This window comes from Agelaius phoeniceus, chromosome 1, assembly GCF_051311805.1.
Source record: "Agelaius phoeniceus isolate bAgePho1 chromosome 1, bAgePho1.hap1, whole genome shotgun sequence".
Taxonomy (NCBI): Eukaryota; Metazoa; Chordata; class Aves; order Passeriformes; family Icteridae; genus Agelaius; species Agelaius phoeniceus.
Window position 1 is genome coordinate 127,256,506 of NC_135265.1, and position 26,443 is coordinate 127,282,948.

Consider the following 26,443-nt stretch of genomic DNA (forward strand, 5'->3'; position numbering starts at 1 on the left):
TGCCTTATTTCAGAGCAGAATGAGTAAGTTTCTTTTGCTAGAAGTAGATTATTTCCCCCAAGCTACTGATTGAGTGAAAATAGAAGGACAGAGGATGTTTAAATGATTTGTGGCTAAATATTGGAGGTCTATAATGAGAGATAGTTTTAATCTTGAATGTTTTCACTGCTGTTTCTTAGTCTCATGCCTTACTATGTTAAAGATGGACCTGAGACTAAGAAACATTTTGTGTCACAGAATCAAAAATTACTTGTTTCCCACCCAGGTTGTCAATACAAAAGTATGCTTCTGTTTGTGCTTCCTTTTACATACGTGTCAATATCTTCAAAACTATCCCTTCAATATTTTTAAATTTTGTTTTTCTATTTTTACAAGTACATTTCTTTGTAAATATATTTTCATCTTAGTGACAGCAATGCTGATTTTTAGTAATGAGGGAAGAATTTCCCTCTTGTTAAACAGAGGTTTCTGATTTGTAGACCTTCAGAAATAATTGTAGATCAACTGACTGGAAATGAGCCTAGTAAAATAAAACAAAATATAGTTTCATTGGTTCTATGACCATTTTTTGTTTTCAACATGGTCTATTTGTTGTTGGATTAAGAAGATAGATGTGGTTTAAAAATGGATTATCTCTAAAGGTCGGTCAGGCACCTCTTTTTTTTTCAGAAATAATTTTATTGTTCAAATACATGTGGGTACACTAGCTTGTAAAATACCTGTGAAACCCATTTTATCTAATTTTGTTTCATATATGATACATATATATAAAAAACACTCTGTAAATTAGGGGAAACAACCATAACTTCCTGAGAAATGTTCCCCCAAAGATACAGGAAAGAACAGGAATTGTTAATTGTTTTTCTTTGTTACTACTGGAAGACATCTTTGAAGACTGCAGATCAGATTCTGCAGTCTATGAATCGGTAAGAGGGACAAGGTGGTGAATATGGTGTGAGTTTGGATTTTTTAAATTATATTTTTTGTTTATTTTAGAATCTTAGAACAGCCCAGATGAAGGGATCTCAAAAGATCCTGTAGTCCAAGCTTTCATGGCAAAAGGAGCCTAGATGAGGTTATCTAGCACTCTGTCCAGTTCTGTCTTGAAAAACTCCAGTGGTAGAATTTCTGCCATGTCCCTGGGGAGGTTGTTTCAGTCTGATTGTTCTCAGTATAAAAATTTCTCTTATGTCTAGATGAAACCTCTTCTAATGACACTTTTAGCTGTTGTCCCTTGTCTTCTCTACATGGCTTCTTGTGAAGAGAGAGCTCCTGATCTCTTTGTGGCTGTCCTGGAACACTGTGATGAGATCTCCCCTGAATCTTCTCCAGGGAGACGAAGCCTAACTCCTTCAATCTTCTCACACAGGAGAGATTCTCCAGTCATTTGCTGGTGTTCATGGCTGTCCTTTGCACCTTTTCCAATCTCTCCATGTCTTCTTTCACCATTACTCCAGGTGGGGCCTGACAGCCACTGGGTAGAGTGGGATGATCACATCTCTTATCTCTGCTAGTTATACTTGTGCAGATGCAGCCCAGGATCCAGTTTACCTTTGGTGCTGCAGCATTGCCCTGCTGGCTCATGATCAGCTTGTTATCCTGTATCCCTCAGGTCCCCTTCATCAAGGCTTCTCCCAGCCACACAGATCCTGGCCTGTTCTGAGCTCTCTGGTTGTTCCATTCCAGGTGCAGGACCATGCTTGTCTTTGCTTATTTTCCCAGTGTTGTTGCTGCCCCGCTCTTCCAGGCTCTCTGGCTCTCTGTGCCACATGTTTCCCTTGTAGGTACACGTCTACCTCATCACCTGGTTTAGTGTCATCAGCAAACAGGGTGAGGGTGCTTTCAATCCTATCATCCAGGTACCTTATGAAGATGTTCAGTGTGTGGGGCCTGGTGTCAATCCCTGAGGGACCCCATTTGTGACAGACTGCCAGCCCATCTTATTTAATAGCTTCTTGCTTCAGTTGAAAAACTTCAAATGATTAAGTTCTATTTCAGTTATTTAACACATTATAGAGATGTGACTGTGATGTTGCTGAATGTCCAGTTTCCATCTTCTATTTTTCTGTGAGAATATTTTGTTTGTGCTCTTAATACTGCCACCTGATCTACTTCATAAGTAGCTGATCAAGCTGTATTGCTAATAAAGCATGTCCTGACTGTTTTTTAAACTCTAACACCAAATTATTTTCAAATCATAAAGATTTTGTTAGAGTTTTCTTTTAACCTAACAAGCCTCTTGGGTATTCAGAGATTACTTCAACACAAAAAATGGGGGTAAATCTTAATCCTAAGCAGGCAGCAGCATGGCTGACATTCCATTAGCCAAATAATGAGCAGAAAGTCGGTCACAAAGCCTTATTCAGCAAAGAAAGAGCTGTATGTGAGAGTGAAGGCTGAAGATAAAGAATAATCCCTAAAAGATATGCTGGAAGACATACCACTGTACTTAATGAAAACAGTTGGAAATCCAATTTTCAGCATGAAAGCAGGTTTTTTTTTCTGTTAGAATTATCAGGAAATTAAGAACACCACACAGAACTAAAGCAAGACTTATGGGAACAATTACTAGAAATATAGATGAAATTGTTAATCTGACATCCATTTTGCACTGTTACTGAATCAAGCTGATTGTGTAACATTAACAGAGTAGGAAATAATTGATTTTTTTTTTTGTAAAATGCAGTGGTATGCATAATTTTTAAAAAATGTGTACGTCTTGATTGTTCACTGAAGAATTATGTCATCTGCACAATTTGTTTACCATAGTGTCTCTGTTTATTCCTGCTCAAAAGCTATCTGTAGTTCAGCTTGCAGTGTGGCACTGCAACAGGATGCCAGATAACCTTATCATGACATGTAGTAGAATTGTAGAATTGTTTAGGTTGAAGAAGCTTTTTAGGATCATTCAGTCCCACCAGTCACCAGCACTGCTAAGTCCATCACTAAACTGTGTCCCTAAGTGCCATGTCCACACATCTTTGAAATATATTCTTTGATGGTGACTGCTTGCACCAACTACCCTGGGCAGCCTGTTTTATAGGGTTGTTTCCTTCTGTTGAGGAAATTTTTCTTAATATCATCTAAGCCTCTGTTGGAGCAACTTGAGGACATTGCCTCTTGTCCTGTCACTTGTTATTAGTGAGAAGAGACCAACCTTTACCTGGCTACAACCTCTGTTCAGGTTGTTGTAGAGAACCATAAAGTCCCCCTTGAACCTTCTTTTCTCCAGGCGAAACAATCCCAGCTCCCTCAGCTGCTCTGCTCCTCATAGGACTTGTGCTCCTCCAGATCCTTCACAGCTCCATTGCCCTCCTCTGGACACACTTCAGCCCCTCAGTGTGTTTCTTGTAATGGGGGGTTGAAACCTAAACCCTGGACCTGAGGTGCAGCCTCACCAGCGCCCAGCATAGAGGGACAGTCACTTCTCTAATTCTGCTGGCCACACTATTTCTGAAACAGGCCAGGATGCCATTGGCCTTCTTGGCCACCTGGGCACACATTGGCTTATGTCCAGATGCTATTGACCAGCACTCCTGGTCCTTTTCCACTGGGCAGCTTTCCAGCCACTCTGCCACCATCCTGTGCTGCTGCCTGGGGTTGTGACCCAAGGACAGAGCCCAGAACTTTTCTATATTGACCCTCATACCATTGGCCTTGGCCCATCAGTCCAGCCTATCCAGATCCCTCTGCAGAGCCTAAATACCCTCCAGCAGATCAACACTCCTGCCCAGCTTGGTGCCTTTTGCAAACTCAGTGAGGGTACCCTCAAATCTCTCATGCAGATGATTGATAGAAATATTAGACAGGACTGACCCCAATACTAAGACCTGGGGAACACCATTCATGACTGGCCACCAACTGGATTTAATTCCATAGTATAATAATAATAATGTGATAGAAAAGTTATTTGAAAATGTGGTAGGAATTAGCACAGCTTTTCGTTGCTGGCTAATCATAGGTGTTACTTTTCTTAACTTAATGAATGAAGTGAAAATAAAAACTCTAGAAAAGCTGAGAAATTATATTTGACAGTTGTGCAACAGAATAAGCTAAAATTATTTTAAATTTACAGGTGAGTTTTATGTACTAGTTTGAGTACAATTCTGTGGCTTTCATTTCTTTTTAAGTCTCCACATTTTTCCTGGGACTAGAATTATTTGAGGTAAGTGATTATTATACAGGAATGCTAAGGGAAAATAAAAGCCTTTTCTAATGCAAAATATAATTACTGCTTAAAATTGAAGAAAAAGAGGTCTGAAATACCAGTTAGAAAACACTCATAGAAGTAAATTTGATGACTTTGCACCACCTTTTCCACATTAAGTGGGAATTATGTTTGCTGCCCACTTTTTTCCAAATACGCTCAATGATGCACAAAACTGGTACATTGCTACTGAGATTATTATTCTTAATTTGCCTGTAATATTTACTGAAATCAACAAATACTTCATAAAGTCTTAGTTCATGACTGTTTGTTTATAGGACACTGCTCTACAAAAACCAAGAGAAGTTTTCAGGCTACCTACAGACTTGACTGCGTGTGATAATCGCCTTTGTGCCTCAATGCATTTCTCATCCTCCACGTGGGTTACCCTTTCTGATGGTACAGGAAGACTGTATTTAATTAAATCAGGCAAGCGTGGAAGCAGTGCATCTGAAAAGTGGGAGGTATGTCCTGCAATAAATAATATATTTAGGAACTGTAGATATATACCTGTCAAAGTTATTTAGCTGCATTAATAATGATATTCATTATCCTGCTTGGACACAGCAAATGCAATTGTTACATTTCTACCTGAAGCGGTGAGTCTCATGGTCTGTGGTTAGTTCCTTTTTGTTTATGAAGATGAATCTGGTAAAAAAGTGCCTGCATTTTGTATCTGTTTCTCTGCTAGAGGGTAGTTTCCTAAGAAACCACAGATGTTTTAGTATTGACAGAAACATAGGTGTATATACTAAAGTGGAAGATTTCAACATGATGGATTAGCTCCTTTCTCTACGTCTTTTGAGAGTTCAGTAAAGGAAATTAATCATCCTTTTTTTAGATCCTTGGTAATAAATACCATCTGGTTTTTATTCTGTGTGAGAATGCTGACACATAAATAAGTTACATTGAAGTTGTCAGTGTAACAAAAATACAAAGTTTATATTTGAGATTCTGTCATTATTTAAATTGACTTGTTGAGTATGTACAGCATGCAGTGGTTTAGAGTTGTTTAGAGTAATATCACAACCCTATAAATCCTCAAACTTTATCAGGTTTCAGTAACAACAGCCAGATTGAGTCTATACTCATTCAACTGCTGCAACTTTAATTCTTTGTAATTTATCCTTTCATTTGTTCTTTCATTTTCATGTGTTAATCTTCTAGCAAATAATGCTTATTTTCTTCTTCTCTGTTGTTTGGATTAATTTTGTTTTTATCTTCAGTTTTTTGCTGAATGAGTACTTTTTGAAAAAAAGCTGGAATACGTGGTTTTTAGATTTAAAACTTCCAGCTATAGGTACCAAATGTTTCATGCTATAAGATATGGAGTCCTTCTGTATAAAATTAATAAAATAATTTTCATATTATATAAATAATTTTTATGAATTAATAAAATTTATAACTTTAAGCCCATCATTAATGACATTTTATATTCACACTGGTGCCTAATAGCCTTTCAGTATGACAGTAATAGTTATTCTGCCTACCTAATTCAAATATTGGAGGGACTTTTCCAATCCATGTACATAAATAAAAATTCAAGAACTTTTACCCTAGCTTCTCCTGAACATGAATATTATTCTCCTTCATTTCATTATAGCCTTTTGTTTCTTACTTTATAGAGGAGGAAAATGGGATCTCTTGCAAAGCTAAATAATGGCACATTTGGTGATTGAACACTGGCAGTGATGCTTTGGACCTTTATGTCTTCTTCTTTCCACATGTCAAGGTCTACAAAGATTTTCAGAATGTTGAACTATCTAGAGAACTAGTGAGAGCCTTGGGGAAATGCCTCCATTTTCATTTTGAATGTGAGACTGTTGGCCCAGTTGATAGGCAATGTTTATGGACCCTCTTGTTCTCATCAGTTGCTGTACCTCTGTTTATTGCAGTGCTAAACAGCCACAATGCAGATAGGTTTGTGGATCTTTGTGCTTTGTTTAATGGGCTCTTATAATGGCTGTTCAATATAAACAATAATGTTTAAAAACATTTCAGTACAGTAGCTTGATAGCCACAGAAGGAGGAACCAGAAATGTGTGACATTTGTGGGTTCATGTTGGCAGAGAGATTTGTGGAAGACAAACTGTTACTAATTTGACATTCACCGAAACCCTTCCCTGCTTTCTGTAAAAGAGCAAGCCTTCCTGCTTTAACTATCTGACTTTTTAGTATGTTTTTGTCTTCTAGATTGTGTTTAATGAAGAACTAGGAAGTCCATTTATTATAGCACACAGTGTTTCATTTGTGAAATCTGATGCGCATTCACTAGCTGTGCTGCTGCTTAGGGTAGAAAAAGATGAACTGGATACAAAAGGAAGTGGATTTCATGTTACTTTGGAATGGGTTACAATTGCAGAAGGAAAAGAGGGTAAGTGTTTTACATTTATATTACTGGTGAGTAATGTTTAAAAAAAAATCATATTTTTATTCTTTTTATTAGAAGTTATTTTTCCACAAGTTCTGATATTTCTTTCCCACAGCTTAGATTATACACAGGTAATTTTTTCTTATATTTTGAGGTCAAGTTATTGGTTGTAGACCTAAATTTTGACAGATATTTGGAAAACAGGAAGTAAAGTTTTGCACTGGTGTCATTAAGATAGTAAGAAAACAAGATAGCACTTTACTTGAATGTTATGAAATACAATTTCTGTTTAGCTTGGTCTTGTACAATCAAGGTTATACGGAACTATTTCTAACTAATGTCTGTAGTATTTTTTAAAATACTGTACAGCTGGATATGGGTCTTTGGTTGGTTTTTCTGTTGTTGTTGGGTTTTTTTTAGCTTCCAATTAATGATGTAGGGGATTGGAAGTATTATGAGATAAATGTAAGACCTGTCACATAAAAAGTAAATACTGCATATTCTACATTTTCCTCCAATAAGAGTATGGAGTTATTCCATTAATTTTAGACCAACACATTGAAAACATATTAGTTAGTATATTAATACTTATTAATTAATATTTTATCCTAATAAAGTTTTACAAATTATAATTTATATATTCAATATGACCATATATATGTTCATTAAATATCATGATTTACATGAAGGATACAAGACCCCATGTGTCACTGATTTAAAGATGTATAGATTAAATTAATAGGCATTCTTGAAATGACGGATATGGTCTTGCTCATTATGTTCCAAGACATAAAATTCTGATACTGAAATAAACAAGATCTTTCACTAGTTGAACTAAAGAGTTGAGGCAAACTGTGATGTTATTAGCCAAATGTTCTTCCATCTCTTACATACATAGTATGGATAACAGCATGGAATAGAATAGTTCATTTGGAAGTGACTTAAAACTGTCATCTAGTCCAACTGCCTAACCAGTTAAAGCCTTGTTAAGAGCATTGTCCAAATGCCTCTTAAACACTGATAGATGGGGCTTTGACCATCTCTCAAGGAAACCTGTTCCAGTGTTTAACTCAGGAAATAAATGTTCTTGATGTCCAGTCTGAACCTCACCTGGTGCAGCTGTGAACCATTCCCAATATGTCCTGTTACTGGATACCAAGAAGAAGAGGTCATCATTTCAGTCTCCACTTCCTCTTCCTAAGAAGACCGTAGACAGCAATGAGGTTGTCTCTCAGCCTCATTTTCTCCAAACTAGACAAGCCTGAAGTGCTCAACTAGTCTTGACAGGACATTCTTTCCAGACCTTTCACCAGCTGTGTTGCCCTCAGTGGCTTTAGTTGTTTCCTGCTGTTGAAACCTTGGATGATGGAAGTATTTCTCAGAAAGCCACACGAGGCTAACTGCCTTATGCTTTTGTGGCAAGTCAACAAGAGAAAGAAACCTCTCAACATTACTGTTTTAATTTAGAAGAAAAACTAAATCAGTAACACTGTCAGTATAGAACTGAAGACTGTTACTCGTGAGAGCACCAACACAGACTTTTATTCTATTTTTTAATACTGTAAACTTACATAAAAAATTCTTTTTTACATTGTGTGTTTTATAACTTATGACAAATATTCTTGGAATCCCTAAAAGTGGATTTGAAAATCTTTCAAAAAGTCTTGCCAGTTCTACAGCATTTCCAGGGAACAAAAAACTGTTTGAAATGACTGTCAGTAGAGATGCAAATAACAAAATTCAAAGCAATCTTTAATTATGAAGAGAGAAATAATTTTTTATTTCATTTAAACAAACATCTCACAAATCAGACTGATGTATGAACCAGTCTCAAAGATAAAAGCTGTTTTGAGGAATTACAATACTCCACAATCTCTTTCATCAGTAGTCAATTGCTGTTGCTTGCCTTTCCTTAAAACTCTGTCTGTGAATGCAGTTTATCAAATCAGATTTTTGTAAAAGTAAGTAGTTAAGCAACAAGCCATTTCTTAAATTACTAAAATCTGTGCTTCATCAAAGCAAAGCCTTGAAACATGGTTATGTCTCTTGACACCAGCAAATGTGAAATCTATGCCCTGTTTGGCAGACTGGACAAAGGGATCACACTCAGCACTATTGTGTTACCAAAGAGTAGAAGAATGGAAGGATGGAATGGAAGTCATAATGGGGGCAGTGGTTAGGTCTTTTCATATCTTCTATAGTACTCCAGAGGACTGTAACAAAGGTGTACCCTTGCAAAGTTGGTTTTCTTTCATTAACCAAACTTTTAGGAATGCTTACTATAAAGGCTTGAAATGAGGAACTACCATGCTGCCTTATGAGATTCAGAAAATGTGACATGCTTAGTTTTCTTCTGACCTTCTCTACAATAAAAATATTTGTACAGAGGGTGTGCTGGGCTAGCTGTGATCAGCAAAAACATTGTTAGAATAAAACTCAGTCTTAGATTAATCCAGTACAACTGGATTAATCTGGAATGGAAATGGAAAACCATGGTACTGTGATTTAACAGGTAGGATTGCGTAGTATTTTTAAATGTAACGTGTTCCTTAGATAATAATTTGTCTTCTAGAAATATATTATGACTTTTTAAAAATTCTATTTTATAGGTGATCATGGATACGAAATCATTAAAAGGAGAGTTTTGCAAGGAAAATCAGTCCCCCATTATGCAGCAATAGAGCCAAGTGGAGATGGTCTAATGATTGTTTCCCACAAACCATTCACGTTTATGCAAAGTGAAAGTGACAAATTAGAAGAAAATGATGATGCAAAAGTATCAAATGAAAAGAAAGGTAAGACTTAGTCTGACAGGTTATGATAAGCTGCTCTCTTCTTTGACTTGTTGGTTTAGCATTTGTTTGGAAACTCTAGCAATGAAAGTTTTAATATCTATCTTATGGACAGATTGATTTTGTTTGTTTGCTTTTACTTGTGGCAGTTGTATTGTGCATAAACCTATATTAGGTGCAATTTTTGGACAGGAGACACTTAAAAGAATTTTGTTGTCTTAAAGAAAAAGATATTTTGCAGACAGATGTATAATAAGTTTTTGATATTAGTTGGATTACTAATGCCTAAATTTAGGCATCTATCTGAAGTACTCAAATTAAGAAACCAGTCTTCCTAGATGGGAGGGGGCCATGGACTTCCCCAAACTGTTACTCATCAGAAAGCTTTTTGATATGTAATTTATTCCTGCCTATCTAAAATTTAAATAATTATTTTGAAAAATCTTTTTAAAGAATGAGACTCCTGTAAAAGATTCTATTTGCTCCAGTGGGAACACCGTTCAGAAAATCTTCAACAAAATGCGTTCATACTTTTTTTTCTTTGCAATCAAAACAAAACTATGTAAAAACCTATTAATAGAGTTGTTTATTTCTAAGTATCACTAAGTTCTGTAATGTCTATGTTTATGTAATTATGTTGGATTATTTCATATTTGATTTCTGTTTCTGCATATGAGGCATTGGTTAGTAAACAAATTCTAACAAATTCTCTCTAAGGATAGTAGCACAATCTTTGCCAATAGTGTGAAAATCTATTTGGAAAACAATACAAAAGGATCAAATTTCTGGAATGTGTTAAACACTGACAACTGTGATATTGTACATATAATTTTATTAAGAATAGTCTACATATAAATCTTGAGCCAAAGGAGTTCTTCAGTGCACTGAGCACCTTTTGCTAACCCTAATGTAGGCTCTAGTTTTATTTGCACAGTTACATGAAATTGCAGGTGTAATGGACTTTTAATATCAGATACAGTTTGTGTCAGTGTTCACAATTTTGAAGGCTGTCATGTCTCAGTAATAGTTTCTGGGGAAGTATAATTATAGCACCTGTGACTGATCATTGCGAGCAGGGCAGTTGTAACAAAGGACAACAGTGCAAGAGTCCTTCCAGAGTTACAGTTGCTGGTATCAAATACATTTGATCAGTGGAATCTTGGGTTGGGTTCTGACAACTTGAGAGCTTTCAAGGGGAACCCATACTTTAGTTTTTCTCAAAATAGAAAGGTAACTTGTACAAGATTGCTCTTTAGAAAATATATTCATTTGTATTTGTATTTTCTGTGCATTACCCCTCATGCTGTCATAGCCTTCCTTTTGTATAAACATTTATCTTAAAAGGCCATTTCTTCTAGCAGTTTGGTAATCAGACAGCTTCTAAACACAGTAATAAAAGTCGATCTCTACCTCTGGGCAAGCAGTTTTATTTCATCTCCATTAGCTGAGGCAGATTGAGACTACTTAGTCTTATAAAATAATTTCTATTGAGTAGTCAGTATAGCTTTTGGCAAAATATATAAGAAAAAATGTTCACATCTCTGAATTATATGTACTTCTAGCATGCAGTAGCTTGTCACAGAATCACTAGGTTGGATGAGACCTTCAAGATCATCAAGTCCAACCCAGCCCTAACCATGGCACTGATCCAGTCTTTTTTTAAATGGATCCAGGGACAGCGACTCCACCGCATCCCTGGGCAGACCATTCCAGTACTTTATCACTCTTTCCATAGTAAACTTTTTCCTAATATCCAACCTGTATTTCCCTTGGCACAGCTTAAGATTGTGTCCTCTGGTTCTGTCAGTTGCTGCTTGGAGAAAGAGACAACCCCCACCTGACTACAGCCACCTTTCAGGGAGTTGTAGAGAGTGATAAGGTCACCACCGAATCTCCTTTTCTCCAGGATAAACTTCCACAGCTCCCTCAGTTGTTCCTCACAGAGTTTGTGTTCCAAGCCTCTCACCAGCCTTGTTGCCCTCCTCTGGATGTGCTCAAGTGTCTCAGTACACTGCACCTGATGTCTCCTCAACCACATTATTAATCATCAGTGTTTCATTGTGTTTAAGTACATTTTGCATTCCAATTTCATAATGCTACAGTAAGCTTTAGAGTAACAATTAATGCCCATTGTATAACTATCAGCATATTTGAGTATAGACATGAATATAAATTACTTTCCCAATGAGGGACACAAACAGATTTGATTACTAAAAAGGTGTTTCTCTATTTTATGTTCCAAATATATTTTGTGTAAATTGCTCAGAGTAAAAGTTAACTTCCACTTTTTCAGAAACACACTTTCAGAAAATTCCATGTGTCTCAGCCCTGAATGCTGTGGAATCCAGTAATCCTTGTAACCTAGTTTGTGTTTTGCTGCATGTTTCCAATTGTAGACCCTCTCTACTACTGGCAGCAGACGGAAGATGATGTGACCATAACAGTTCACCTGCCTCAAGACATCACGAGAGATGACATAAAAATACGTTTTTCCCCTGATAATATATGTGTTACACTAAAAGACCAGCCTCCTTTGATGGAAGGAAAGCTCTATTCATCTGTGGACCATGAAAGCTGCACGTGGATAATTAGAGAGGACAAAAGGTATTCTATATATGTTTTAGGGTTTTTATTGATAGGAACTGATTTTAAAACATATACCATATCTGACTTCTGGCCCTTCTGGGATGGTCTCATTTAGTGCTACACCCCATGTCCCTTCTTGCAAGAATGTCTCCTCTCCTGAAAACAGTTCACTGCCTTTGCTGTCTCAGTACTGTTTCTTTATCTAATTGTAAAAGTAATCCCTTCTTTGGCAGTTATTTTTCGGGGAAAAAACCCACCCAGTATCAAAATGTTAAACATAGATTTGTAAGAACAGTAAACTTAATTGGTTCAACAATTATTTTTTTCACTGTGTTTCAGGATTGATTAGTGTGAATGTACCTTATTGTATGTGTTAGTTTCTCTTCTACTTTCCACAGCCTTGCATTGTAGTAATAATACAACTAAAATTCTTTAGGCATGACTTATAAATTCCTTAATATACTTTCCTAAAAATTATATATTATGTGCATTATAGAAGATGAATCTGTGTGAACTTAACATGCTGTAGACCTCAAATAGAAATGTTCCTGCTTTTATTTGAAAAGTGACTTTTAGGTGCTTTTCTGATTCTGAAATAAAAATATGAAAGAATGGAGAGGGTGCAAAAAAATAATTCAGAGCTCCCTGAAACATAGTCAGGTTTTTCTTTGTGCATTGTCTGGTTTTCATACTCTGCCTGAAATGAACCATGTATTTACTTCCCCACGCTGGTCTGGTTATCTCAGAGATATTCACACTCTTTAATGAACTCAAGAAGAAACATGTACACCACCAGGTGATCCACTCAACAGCTCATAGGTGTTTATGTAAAACAAAAGCTACCCTTCAAGTTGTGATAAGGTTGGCTTTTTGCAGTTTCCAAAAGGTTAACTGTAAAGGACAGTAATTCTCAAAAAAAAAATTAGAGGGACTAATATTTTTATATAGGTTGTACTATTACTGTATATTAAAATTTGACTGTGATTAAAATGTGCGGGGTTGCTGCTTTTTAGATATCCTGCTGAAAAATAACTCTGAATAACTTGATTTTTACAAGCTGAATAACTTGGTTTTTTTATTACTCATTCCAATTAGTGTTATTTTATGAATATCAGGTTTTTACTTTAATGAGAAAGGGTAATCCATACTTCAGTGTAATAAGTAGCACTCAGTTCTTAATGTTCGTACTGCAACACTGATATAAATCTATTGACTAAAAGTCAAAAACTTGCTCCAAATGTTTTCTGTAAAAGTATGCTCTTCCTAGTACCAGTGTAATTGCTTCAGAGTTCACTGAATAGTTGCTGCTATGGTGCAGTAATTAGTAACTTAGAGGGTTTTCTGTCAGGAGCACTACAGCTGTCATTGCTGCAGAACCTGTAAGTGTATCTAAAAAGTGAGTATGATAAAATTGACTTCAGTTTTACCATTATATCTATGTGTTTGTCCAACACAGTATTTAAATGGAATTACCATGTTGGTGCATCAGGCTGCATCTTATTTTTCATTTACTTAATTAGTTATTCCCAACAGTTTAGTGATTATACTGGGTTATCTTTGTAGTTGTTGGGTTTTTTTTACTTGTTATGGAAATCTTATCTCTTCTGAGTTATTATTTTAGAAAGACAGTATAGATAATTAGTTGAGGTATTATTCCTGAGGTCTATAAAATACAAATCTTTTTGTCCCAGATGTTATTTAGAGGTAGGGCACACTTAAGTAGCCCTAAGAACTACTGCTTATGTTTCAAATAAACCTCTGTAGTAAAATTCTGACAGTCTTTGAATAGATTGCTGTACAAGTGATTTCCTACCATAGTTTAAATATTTTAATGAGACTTCTTCAGGATAAATTACACTTACACAAACCTCAGGGTTTTCAATGTATTAGAAATCACATCCTTGGTCTGTTTTTCTTAAGAATAGTTTTTTGTTAGAATAGTTTATTTTATAATTTGAATGCTAATGGTTTCTGTTATGTGATTTTCCTTATTAATTGAGTTTGACGAGAAGTGCTCTTATGTACATTTAGAGCTTTTTGACTAATCTGACAAATGGATGTAGTGTTTTCATGTGCTACTCTTTGTCTTCTCTTTGCATTTTAGTTTGGAAATCTCTCTGATTAAGAAAAATGAGGGATGTCGGTGGACAGAGCTAATCATTGGTGACACAAGAGGGGAATTCATTATGGACCCCTCCCAATGCTCTGAAATAGCTGAAAGCTTGATGCATCTTACCTCTGAAGTAATGGTAAAGAGTCAAGAATCAAACACTTAAAATTCTTGAGCTTTTGCATGCTGTCTTTTCTTGCTACCCTAATTTGCACTGCATTGACTCAGGTCATCAGTTCTTTTACTATTTATTCATTTTTTAATTGAAGCTGTAACAAGCTACTGGCACTGGAGTTGTGAATGTACTTTGAACAATAAAAGCATCTTCAAGGGGGACTGAATTTAATTTGTATGATGGTGTCTGTGCACCAAACAGAAGCCTGATTTAACACTGAAAATAAACTTTGTTCCCACCATTTAGGGTGTGCCAGTTTGTTTAAGAGCAATTAATTAAAATATTTTGAAAGATGTCTGTTTCTTGTTTATCAATAAGTTAGCAAAACTTTTTTACTGTCTTGCTAAGGATACTGTACTTGACCTACAGAGTGTAAATGACATGTTTAAAAGGAAAATTCAGGAAACTATAAACATGGCTCATGAACTTTCTGGCATTTTTGTTATACAGGAAGGCTACTTAAAGTAAAATGTAATTTTTTGCTGATATTTGCTTGATACTTTTTAATTAGAAAATGGCATCTCCTCTGAAACTTGTGAATTGTGCCTCCCTGTGACTTTTGATGTATTAGGTTTGGATTATTACTTTGTTTTTAGTAAGGCTGAAAAGTGTTATTAAAACAAATTCTATGTAGTACTTCAGATTGACTTCTCTCTACCTCAGTATTTGTGAGCAAGATATTGTAATATTCTTTTGACCTTGTTTTTTTTTTAACTTTAAATTTCTTTTATTGTGTACTTCACTTCCTACTGAGCTTAAAGTGATGACTTTTTAATCATAAGTTTTCATTAATTTAAAATAGATTTTAATAAATTAAAATTAATAGCAAAACTAAAATGTGTCATGTATTTAGAGCTGCTTATAAAATTAATTAATCCATTTTTAATTGCATTACTGATGGCAAGATGAAAAAAGCTTACACTGATGTACATTTACTAAATGTGCATATGTTTTCAGGATTGTATGCTTTTGCTACTTAGAGAATTATTTGGAATAATTTGGAATTTATCATCCAGGTTTTAGTGGCTTATGTACCTTTCCTCAAACTGAAATTGATTTTACTGTACCTACCACTTCTGCTGTCCTCCACAGCAGAAATCATTTTATTAATTTTGAGTAATTCCATAATAGCTTAATCTTTCACTATGTATGGATATGCAAATAATTCTTCATGTTCAATTGTTCTTTAGGTTGTTTTTTTAATTGTAAAAAGGATTAATTTTTTTTTCAATTGTTTTGATTTTCAGTGTAGTTCATTCTTTTTTTCAGAATCCAAACCCTGATAAGGAAAAGCCACCTTGTAATGCTCAAGAGTTAGAAGAATGTGATGCTTTTCTTGAAGATGGCGCAAGCTTGTGTAGATTTGATGGTGATAGCTTGAAAATTACTCATATAGTAAGTACTGCAAATTATTATAGAAATACTTTAAAGCATTTTTTTGTTTGGAAATTGACCTCTATTATCAGTACAAAAATTTGTAGACTCTTGAAATCACATAAACTTCTCCCATAATATCAAATCACAGTAGCAACAGAAAATGTCAATCCATATGTGTCCTTCAATGTCATTTTAATATAAAAACAAAGCTCCTTTTGTTCTCATTAAAAAAAATACATATTCTTTCACAAGTGAGCCATTTGAAAAAACAAAGTTATATCAAAGGAATTATAAGGAAAGGGTCCTTTTCAGTGGCATAAAGTTCTTTAGATTACTTAGTTTGCATTTTCCTCAGTAATTTTCAGACAGCCTGGTAGAAACCTAACCTTTTTTACTAAGAAGCTGAAGCATAGATCACTTTATAATACTTCTTTGTCAATCACACTAAAAATAACAGACTGGTGGCAAAATGCTTCATTAATGAGCTTGATCTGGGTTGTAAGCAGCCCTGACTAACAGTAAGCTAGGATTTGATCTGGGCTGTTGCCTAGTGTTGGAAACAACAAAATCATATGAAAACATTACAGATTAACTCGTTGTTGTGGGGCTTTTTGGGGTTTTTTTTGAAACTGGATGAAAGCAAAAACTACATCATGGTTGTAGCATGGTTTGGGTTGCCTAGTAAGTTGTGCAGCCTCTGTCCTTGGTATTTTCAAGGTATTTTCCTTGGTATGTCCAAGGTATTTTCAGACTGGATAAAGTTCTAACTAACTCAGCCTAAACTACTGCTTCTCACACTGAAGGGTAAGAAGCACCCCAAAGACATTTCACATAGCAGGAGGAACATGAGCTCATCACAAAAGGTGTGCTTTTGTGTATCACAAAAGGCTGCTTTCTGGCAAGCTGCAAGACATAGTGGAGCAAGTTTGAACTCCAGGGTGCTTGTAAAGACTTCTTAAAATGGGTGGCATAAAAGTAATTCAAAAGTTAATGTGTTTAAAGCATTATGGTCAAAGGACAGTTGCTGTGGGTAGGAAATATTAATTTCAGCCTCTTCTATGGGAACTTGCATTTTTGGTCCTTGTTAGAGTATGTAGAAATAGGAGTATTTCAGTATATTCTTCAGCATACAGGACTATATTTTCACTTCGATTTAGTTCTTCTTTAAAGCTGTTTGGGTTTAAAATTATGGGACCTTTTCCTTCAGAAATGGGACTGGTACAGCTCTTTACCCACAACTCCTAAAAACATTTTTATTGAAGAGTATGCTAACCTGAAATTTGGTAATTACTTGATTGCAAGTAAATTAAAAAATGTTGATATTTCATCATTTTAGTATTCTACCTAATCCTTGTTTCAGTGCTTGCCAGCTTTTACCTGGGAGGGACAGGTAAAAGCTGGCAAAAGCTGGTAAAAGCTGACAGGTAAAAGCTTTTCCTTCCCTGTTAGCCCTGCAGAAAACCAGATGTGATTACTTAGAGAGAATCTTTCCCTAACATGAGAAGTTGTAGGTTAGGATCTATCCTAGAAAACCATTTTTGTACAAAGCACATTCTTGTGTAGTGGACATAATGTTTCTCTGAATAATACTCCAACACACTTAATTGCATCTCCTTGAAATGTGTAAGGCACCTGTGTTGTATTGAGCTGTTGATCAGTGGGATGCAGCATAATGTATTCAAACATTTTGTCAAGTAACAAACATAAAACTGTTGATCATCTAACTTTGGCAGTATGTGTAACAGAATCTGCTATTTGTGCTTTGAATCAATATTTTGTATTTGTTTTGTTTTCAGATTAATCTTGGAAGTAACCAGTATCTTTTCTCAGTTGTTGTGAATCCCAAAGAAATGCCATGTTTCTGCCTGAGACATGATGTAGATGCTCTTCTCTGGCAGCCTCACTCTGACCAACCAGAGAATATGTGGGAACACATTGCAACTTTTAATGCTTTAGGTAAGAAATTAACTTCTGTGTCACACACATCTGAGACTTTTCTATGTGAATGCTGCTGGTATGGCTTATGTTGATACTTCAGTTAAGTAAATCTGAATTGAAAGTCATTATAATTCTGTTGGTAGCAGCATGATAACTTATAGGTATAGGTAAAACCTTATAGAAGAGAGGCCTTGTAAGACATGGCTTAGGCCTTGCTGTTCTGGCTAAGCTAGCTTGTTAAGCTCCCATGAGAAAAGAATCATATGAATAAGAATCAGTTTGCATAACAATCTATATTGTAAGAAAAGATTTTTGTTTGCACCTGTGAAAACAAGAAGTCTATCCCATTAGAATCCATGAAGGAAATATGTAAACTGTCTAGAAAGAGGGAGGTTTGGTGGAGATGTACACTGGCCATTTACTGACCAGTGAATTGGGTTTCAGTGGATTGTTAACCAGTTAGAGGCAAACATGGTGCCTTCTGATACCATGTAAAAATGAGCTGTGTGCAATAAAAATTCGGCTATTAGGCACAAAGAAAGAAGTGTCTCATCTCATTTCTATCTCTAACATGAGGTCAACAGCAACAGTAGCTTAATTTTAGAAATAAGAGAACATAGAAATGAGATGTTCATGCCCTGGGAGGAAGACAAGCCTTTTCAGACCATGTATAGGATGTAAGCACAGAACTGCATAGTAAAAAGGAGAGAGTTCCTTGGATAAGTGACTTGAGTTAGAGACTGAAAAGCATAATCACTACCTTAACACTCACACAGACATTGTCAGGGCAATAGCTGCAGTTAATTGATCATGTGTCTAGGTCTGTGTAATCTTATGGTAAGGTCTTTTAATAAGTGACCTTTAGATTTTTCCTGTCTTGTTGACCCATGTGATAAACATTGGCTTGCACTTTTCAATGGAAGTGAAGCAAATAACTTCTTAGCAGGGAAGGAAGTACTTGCAGAAAGATGGTAGATCACTTTGAAGAATTGCATCTCAGTTCTCTTTATAGAAGTGTGAAAGGAAATCAGTCTGAATTGAGTCAATTTGATACTAGAGTCCTGTAATGAAAGTGGAAAAGGGAGGGGTTTTTTCCTTCTGAGTGAATATTAACAGAAATTACAGTGTGTTACTTTTTAACTTTTTTTTTTTAGTGAGTTCTAAACCAAAAACAAGTTTTAAGTGTCTGTTCAAGATTAGATAGGCTCAGAAATCCTAATTTTTAAATGTAATTACACACTGGGAGATGAGGAGAGAGACGAGATTTATTCTACTTAAACCGCTAATTTTGGGCCAAGATTACCCATATGGACCATGTCTGTGTCCTTATGATCCTGCTGTGAAAATGAAAGACCTTGTGAGGCAGAGAGGAGGCAGATGCAGGAGGAGTATCTTGCTGTGCATATGTATCCAAAACACCAGTTAACATGAGGTACATGGGAATTGTATATTGGTGTTAAACTGGTTAATGCATCCCTTCAGAAAGTACTGGTTGATGTAATAAGAGTAGTTTGGTCGTTTGGGGGTTTTTTTGCTGATGTTAGGTTTTGTTGGTTGGTTGTTCTTGTTGTTTGTCTTCAGGGGGTTTTTTTGTTACAAATTGCATATTATTTTTTAAGTTAAGCTTGGGTTTTATCAGCCAGTTAAAGTTCTGTTGAAACTGATGTGTTACTTATCCCTTCTACTGGGTTTTGGGCTATACAGGTTATGTCCAAGCATCAAAGCAAGACAAGAAGTTCATGGCTTGTGCTCCAGATTACTCCTACGCTGCTCTTTGTGAGTGCTTGCGAAGAGTTTTCATCTATCGCCAACCAACTCCTCTGGCCACTGTTCTCTACAACAGGAAGGAAGGAAGACAAGTAGGACAGGTTGCTAAGCAGCTGGTAGCAACCCTGGAAGCCAATGATCCTATCTTAGGCTTTCAAGCTACGAGTGAGAGATTATTTGTTCTCACAACGAAAACCTTGTTTTTAATAAAGGTGAATGCTGGAAATTAATTATTCAATGTGCTCTGCTGTAGTTTGTGTTAACAATTTGTTATAGAAGTGAATACGTTGATGATCTGACAAGGTCAGTACAATTTGCTGAAAGTCAAAAAGGGGATGTTTTACAGGGGAATCAAATTTCTTCATTAGAATTTTTCTGTAAGAAAGTGAAGTTTTGACTTTGCTGCCATGGAAGTAAGCTTTTTCAGAGCTATGGGAAAACGTCTTCTGCATTAACATCTTTGTCAAAGTAATTATCGGATGCTGCTATTGCATAGGTGAATAGATTTATGCACTGCTTTTTCCAAGTGACTTTGTTTGCTATACTTCTGAATTTTGAGAATTGACTGCTGTTTTTAAATGCCACTGTTTACGTATTAAAAAAGTAGTCAGATAAAGAGTTAAAAGCATATGATATGCCTAGTAGAATGTATTATAAAGAAAAAAAACTCTCCAATTCAAATATGGTTGACCAAAAAACTTTTGATATTTGATTTGATATTTTGACATTCAGTAGTTTTGAGTGAAATGAATGGGGTATTATGTTTCTTATACAGGTAATAAAATGAAGCAAGTTTACTGTATGTGCACATTTTAAATTATTGGTTTGGGACTTGTTTATACTTGCAGTAAAGTCTGTTCACATTTCTAGAATACGTTTTAGTAGTGAATTCCAGAAGCAAAGTAAGGGTCAATACATAGCTGGCAATGATACACCGAGTGCTGTTAGTTAAGGTCTTGTCAAACTCTCAGTTGTGCCATTTTGACTTGACTTTATACTTCATTTCAAGTGACTCATTTACAACGAGAAAATAGAAAATGGCTGACAGAAAAAGCACTGGTATTGTAACCTGGGATGGGACACTCAGAGGTGCTGCTTCTGCCTCAGGTGCCACTGTAAATGCTGCATTGTCACTTAAATGTTCTGTCTGTGATGCCTAAGTCAAAACGTGGTAAATTTGCAATGTAAGAGCGCTCAGGCCAATGAGGATGCTTTGGTTTAACAGACGGGTATGGTTAATTGAGTTGAATAGTTGTATGTGAAGATTTTTGTTTCTTATTTTAAATTGGCATTGTCAATACATTGAAACCAAAGAGTCAGTTGTGACAGTCAGTCCACCCTGGGTTGGGCTTTTTTCATAGTTAGCTTACAAATCCATAGCAAAGGATGCCTAATATGTTGTGTACTGACAGGAAAGCTGCTGTCATCTGTGCTACCAGAGTACTGAGAGACACGAATACAGGCAGCCTTTTAGTTTGCATCTCCCTACAAGTATTATTTCAGAACTCTGTAAGAATCTATTGAGAGAAGAGTTAAGTATTTCTTTAGTTGTGATTGTTTTGACTCTCTTGTAAACTCTCCAGATTTGTATCAGTGAACTGATTAAATAACAAGAGGGTGGCAAGCAGCTGTGGCTTGCAAAAACCATCCAAATGCAGAAGCTTTTCAAAGAACATGATTTTCATTCTTCTCACAGCAAGATTATATTGTATATCCAATATTGAAAAGCTTTTCTTTACTTTTAGCTGGGTAAGTTAAAACAGACTGGATTTGTAAAACCTCTTTACTTTTAGCTGGGTAAGTTAAAACAGACTGGATTTTTAAAACCTTAAGTCCTTTTAAAACTGTCTGGGAAATGCTTTTTGGAAAAGCTCAGTGAATATATTACCACTTTTACTGTTTTGCATCTAAGTTTTATTTGTTGTCCAATAATGTCAATCAAGGCAGTAGAATTCCTGCAGAGATCCTGTAGAAAAAAAATATGTAGCTTATTACTTTGTAGTATAAATTAAGTGCTTTTAGGTGTATATGAATATTACTTTGTAACCCAAGGTTTAATATTTGGGGACTGAGAGTTAAGAATGTGACATTTGGGGAATGGAGGAATGAAAGAGTAAAGGAATCATAGTCAACATGCCTTTGTCACTTCTGGTCTTCTGCAGGCAGTTTCAATATAGATGAGAATTTCAGCTGTTCTATGTCAAATTCTTCTTGATGTGAGTTACATGTCTGGAAACATGCTCTGCTCTCTCCTGCAACAGAGGAAACAAAATCAAGTAAAATGGTTACCTATTCAGAGGTATTACAATATGCAATGACTAGAACTCATATTCCAAATGTGTTTCTGTTTCAAGGGAGTTCTTGTTTGCATCTGGAAATAACTGAACACAGGGAAAATGTTCATCCCTTTTCTGTGTTACTCATGTGTTTGTAATCATGTTTCCCAGGAACGATGTATCAAGTAGTCTCTCTCTTATTTTGCTTCTATGAAAGTCAAGGATATTTTAGAATTTAAATTATTTTTTACCTTGAGGAACATGGAGTGCTATTGCACAGCAAGCTGCTAAGCACCTGAGGCAGGGCAATCCCAAGCACAAAAGCAGGCTGGGCTGAGAATAGATTGAGAGCAGCCCTGGAGAAAAGGACTTGGGGGGCTGGTGGATCAGAGGATGGACATGGCCCAGCAATGTGCACTTGCAGCCCAGAAAGCCAAACATGTCCTGGGCTGCATCATGTGAAGCATAGCCTGTATGTCCAGAGAGGTAATCAATCCCCTCTGCTCTGCTCTGGTGAGACCCCACCTGGAGAAATGCATCCAGCTCTGAGGACCCCAACATAACAGAGACATTAACAGGTTGGAGCAAGTCCAGAGGGACACAAAGATCATCAGAGGGCTGGAGAATCTTGTCTAGGACAACAGGCTGAGAGAGTTGTGGTTGTTCAGCCTGGGAAAGAGAAGTCTCTGAGAGACCTTAGAGCAGCCTCCTAGTACATAAAGGGGGCCTGCAAGAGTGTTGGAGGGGAGCTTTGGAAAAGGGCATGGTAGGACAAGGGATAATGGCTTTAAACTGAAATTTAGTAGGTTTAGATTAGATACTGGAGGAAACTCTTTACGGTGTGAGTGGTGAGACACTGGACAAAGTTGCCCAGAGAAGTTGTGAATGCCCTATTCCTCAAAGTTCAGCATCAGACTGGATGGGACTTGGAGCAACTTGGTCTAGTGTGAGGTGTCCCTGCCCATGGCAGTGGGGTTGGAACTAGATGATCTTTAAGGTCCCCTTCCAACCACTCTATAATAATTAAATGGCTGCAAGCCACCAAGAGACACTCCCAGCATTTCCTTTTCTGTGTTCAATTACAACTAAGGCTCATTTGTTCAGCATATCATAAATAGGCTTATACAAAGTATAAAATGTGGATATTTTAAAGATAAGGTTTTCTGACAACCATGCTTCAATTTTTCTAGGATTTCGTTTCTTGAAACCTTACTTTTTCTTCCTGAGAGGTCCTAATCACAATCAGTTTACAGAATTTCTGAGAAAATATTTGACTATTACAGGCTTACTTGGCTGTTACTGCATTATTTGATTTCAGTATTCTTTTTCAGTGCTTTCCTTGACTGCATGTTTGGAATGCATGATGTATTCTTCCACAAGTTGTAATAAATAGAAGAAATTTTAAAATTTTAAAATTATTTTAAAGCATTTATGTTAATTTCAAATGTGTAGTCTTCCTATGCTACTGAAGTAAAATAGAAAAATAGAAATAAGAAATTCTTTAAAATAAAATTTGTGTTAAGAAGTTTTCTGCTAGGGCAAAGTTCTAGCAGGTGTCTGTACTGCAGGGCCAGGGCTGTTGCCAAGACATGCACTATTGTACTCCTTGTTTATCTCTGTGAAATCCCCTGTACAGCCTTGCTAATGTTCCATTTCTGCCAACACAAATTTACAGAGGTAGTTACTGGAGAGGGCTGATAAATATTCAGGTGTATTCTTGTGTTAAAGTGTACACTGTGCCTGTGATCCTGCCTTTTTATGTACAAAATCCAAATGATTGGGACAAACCCTTCTAGATGCAAGAGAGAGATCTGTCCTTCCTTCCTCTCCCCCTACCTCAACATGGGTGCTTTTCTGCAGGAAAGTGAAGGAAAATAGGAAGTATTTGGTCTGTATGTCTGTCCTTTGTAAAATAGTGGCTTTTCATTACTGAAACAACAGATCCTATAAGAGTAACAAGTAAGGTTAAAGCTTATATTTTATTTCCGTTTTTTGTGCTCTCTTTCATTAATGAGTTGCTAGAACATCTTCATTTCCTTGCCTTCTGTCAATTTATGTCTTCTATTCTCATTATGCAGATTAGATGAACTTATAGCCTACAGTCAATCACATATTAGCCATATAATAAAAATTTTGGATTAAAATTTTGTACTGTCAGTCCTATGTGCCATTCGTAATCTATTTCTTGAAATCTGGTGGGATTTGTTTCCTCTCCTCCCTATGCAATACATGTTTATTGGTGCTATGGATAAAAGTCAGAAGGTCTAAAGATAACTTGACATCTTCAACTTAGAAGAGCCATGTATCAAGCAAGCCTTTTCATCAAGACTATTGCAATCATTTCAAACTCAAGGTATAGTCCCTTTTTCTTGGAGAAGTGTTTGTTGGAGTAATAGTTTTTCCTTCATAAAAGGTTTAAGGCCCTTCTGAAAAACTTTCTTTACACAAAGATCTTTGCCATGAAGTGGTAGCTGGATATCAATTAAAATAGATCTAATTAACAGTTTCAGAGGCAAACCTGGAAAATATTTGTCATAGTCTTTACCAATCTAATGCTCTATGCAAAATACCCTTTTTAAACTATCCCAGTGCATTTTTGCAATCTAATGCCAGTTGCAAGGAATTCTCAAAAAAAAAAACCACAGGAAAGCAAATTTTAAAAAATGAATGATTTTAGAACATGACTTTCATTATGCTTTGATAAATATACACTTTCTAGTAGTGTATTTCAATAATATATTTCTTAATGTATTAGTTGCATTCTGAATGTGCAGGACTTGTGTGTGTGTGTGTGTACATTTGTATTTTCATCTCTAAATGCACACACCCCTATGAATTCATACTGCCTTGAGGTACTGGGGAGGGTGAGGTGGCTTGGAGAGGAGAATCTTCTAACTTTACTGACAGCAAAGTTTGGATTCTTTATTAACATGTTCATGAGTCTGCCATACATGTGTTGTCACAATAACTGCTTTATGTAAAAACATCAGTCATGAATCCTGTGGTGGTTTCCTCTGCTGAGGATTAAATATGAGATATTTCAGTATTTCATTTTACCCAAACTGAAACAGCTCAGAGGCCAAGAATTGAGTAGATGCCTCAAGTTGGCAGAATTGATGCAGATGTGGTAAGCATTTCTTTTTATCAAAATAAGTGATGTTTAGGGGGAAAAGAAATAAGATGCACTGAATACTAATTCAGTCACTTTCAGCACTGAAATTGCAGCTGATTGACCTTTAATGATTTTTCTCTGTGAAGTTACTCATTCTTTCTGTTGCATGTGTCTCCTGTAATAAATGTAGAGTAATTTATGGTAATTTAAGGTTGAGCAATTTGTGGGAATTTTCTGAATAACTGAATTATGCTTGCATATGCGGTATCTAAAATATGAGCTTGAGGTACAAGGTGGATGCACCCAGTCATAGAGACCATAGGGACTCAGACTCTTGGTTTGATCAAGGGTTGGTGACCATCTGAGCAGAAATAAAAATGGATGCTTTAAAGACATTTTCATGAGTTGCAATTTCAGATTCTAAAAAGAGTAAAAATAGGGAATCTCTGCAGAGTCATTATAGAATCCTAGAAGGGTTTGGGTTAGAAAGGGCCTCGAGGATCACCTAGTTACATCACTCCTGCCATGAGCAGGGGCACCTTTCACTAGACCAGGTTGCTCAGAGCTCTATCCAACCTGCCTTGAACAATTCCAGGGATGGAACATCCACAGCTTCCCTGGGCAATCTGTTCCAGCGCCTCACCATCCTCACAGTAAAGAATTTCTTCTTAATATCTAATCTAAACTGCCTCTTGAAGTTTAATGTCCTTACCCATGTCCTAGTCACTGCATGTCCTTGTCCCAAGTGTCTCTCCAGCTCTCTCATAGGCCTCCTTTAGGTACTGGAAGGTGTTCTAAGGTCTTCTCTGGGCTGAACACTCTGCCTGTCTTCACAGGAGAATAAGCTTGCTTAGGCAAGATAAAACATACACAGGTTCCCTTTTAAAATCTAGGGATGTATGCAATACTCTATTCAAAGCAGCTGGATCAGACAGAAAGAGAACTTGTTTGTTACTGAGACCTCCTCTGTTGTCATTTTCTTTGGATGTGGCAAGGGTAAGTCATCAGTAAAATTACCTGCAGGCTGGTGTGATTGGAGTCACTCTTTTTGTCCTTTCTTACCTGGTGTAGCTCCAGGTGGTTGCTGCTGTCTGAAAAATTCAGTTAATAGTTCTATAATATATAGTTAATAGTTATATTAACTGTAGAAATAGCTATATATATAACTATATGTATATATAATTATAGTTACATATTATATAGTTAATAGTGTTAACCTATAAGAATTGGCTGCTGTTAGCACAGTTTTGAGCCTCTTTGCATCCAGTGTGACATCTGATAAAATCTGCCTTTTCAAATAAAACAAATTAACAAAAAGAAGACAAAAAAAACCCCAATCAAACAAAAAAGCCAAAATTAAAAAAAAAAAAAAAAGCCCAAACAAAGAAACATACAAAAAAACCCCAAAACACCTAAAACTCAGACTGCTTTTTTTCCCCATTTTTCTTGGGGAGAAGTACACCAATAATGTTTTTCTTTCTGCTCTTAGAAATGTTTTTCTCTGCTATAAAGATGCAATATCCTCAAAGTTTAAGCCTCATGTCTTTAATGCCATGGGGACAGCAGGGTATGTGTCACTGATTCAGTTGAGTTTCAGGGACAAATTGGTGTGCAGCGTGGTTAGACTGCCACTGTTCCCTTAGGAAGTGGGGAAAAGTGAAGTCAGGTTATTTTAATAGGTTCACTGTGTCTGTTTGCATGGCTGCACTGAGGTCCATGTAATGCAACATAC

The 26,443-nt window shown here is 36.2% G+C and overlaps 1 protein-coding gene across 1 annotated transcript in view; it reads left to right on the plus strand.

Annotated features, from left to right (window-relative positions):
* NUDCD1 (NudC domain containing 1) overlaps positions 1–23,762 on the plus strand; it is a 37,965-nt gene extending 14,203 nt beyond the window's left edge. Inside the window, exons 3-10 of the mRNA XM_054630377.2 lie at positions 4,486–4,671; positions 6,401–6,581; positions 9,188–9,373; positions 11,767–11,974; positions 14,061–14,205; positions 15,511–15,636; positions 17,415–17,574; positions 19,261–23,762. Of these exons, the coding sequence (XP_054486352.2) occupies positions 4,486–4,671; positions 6,401–6,581; positions 9,188–9,373; positions 11,767–11,974; positions 14,061–14,205; positions 15,511–15,636; positions 17,415–17,574; positions 19,261–19,553 (1,485 nt within the window). The 3' untranslated portion in view covers positions 19,554–23,762. The remainder of the gene's footprint in view (positions 1–4,485; positions 4,672–6,400; positions 6,582–9,187; positions 9,374–11,766; positions 11,975–14,060; positions 14,206–15,510; positions 15,637–17,414; positions 17,575–19,260) is intronic.
* The last annotated feature ends 2,681 nt before the right edge of the window (positions 23,763–26,443 follow it).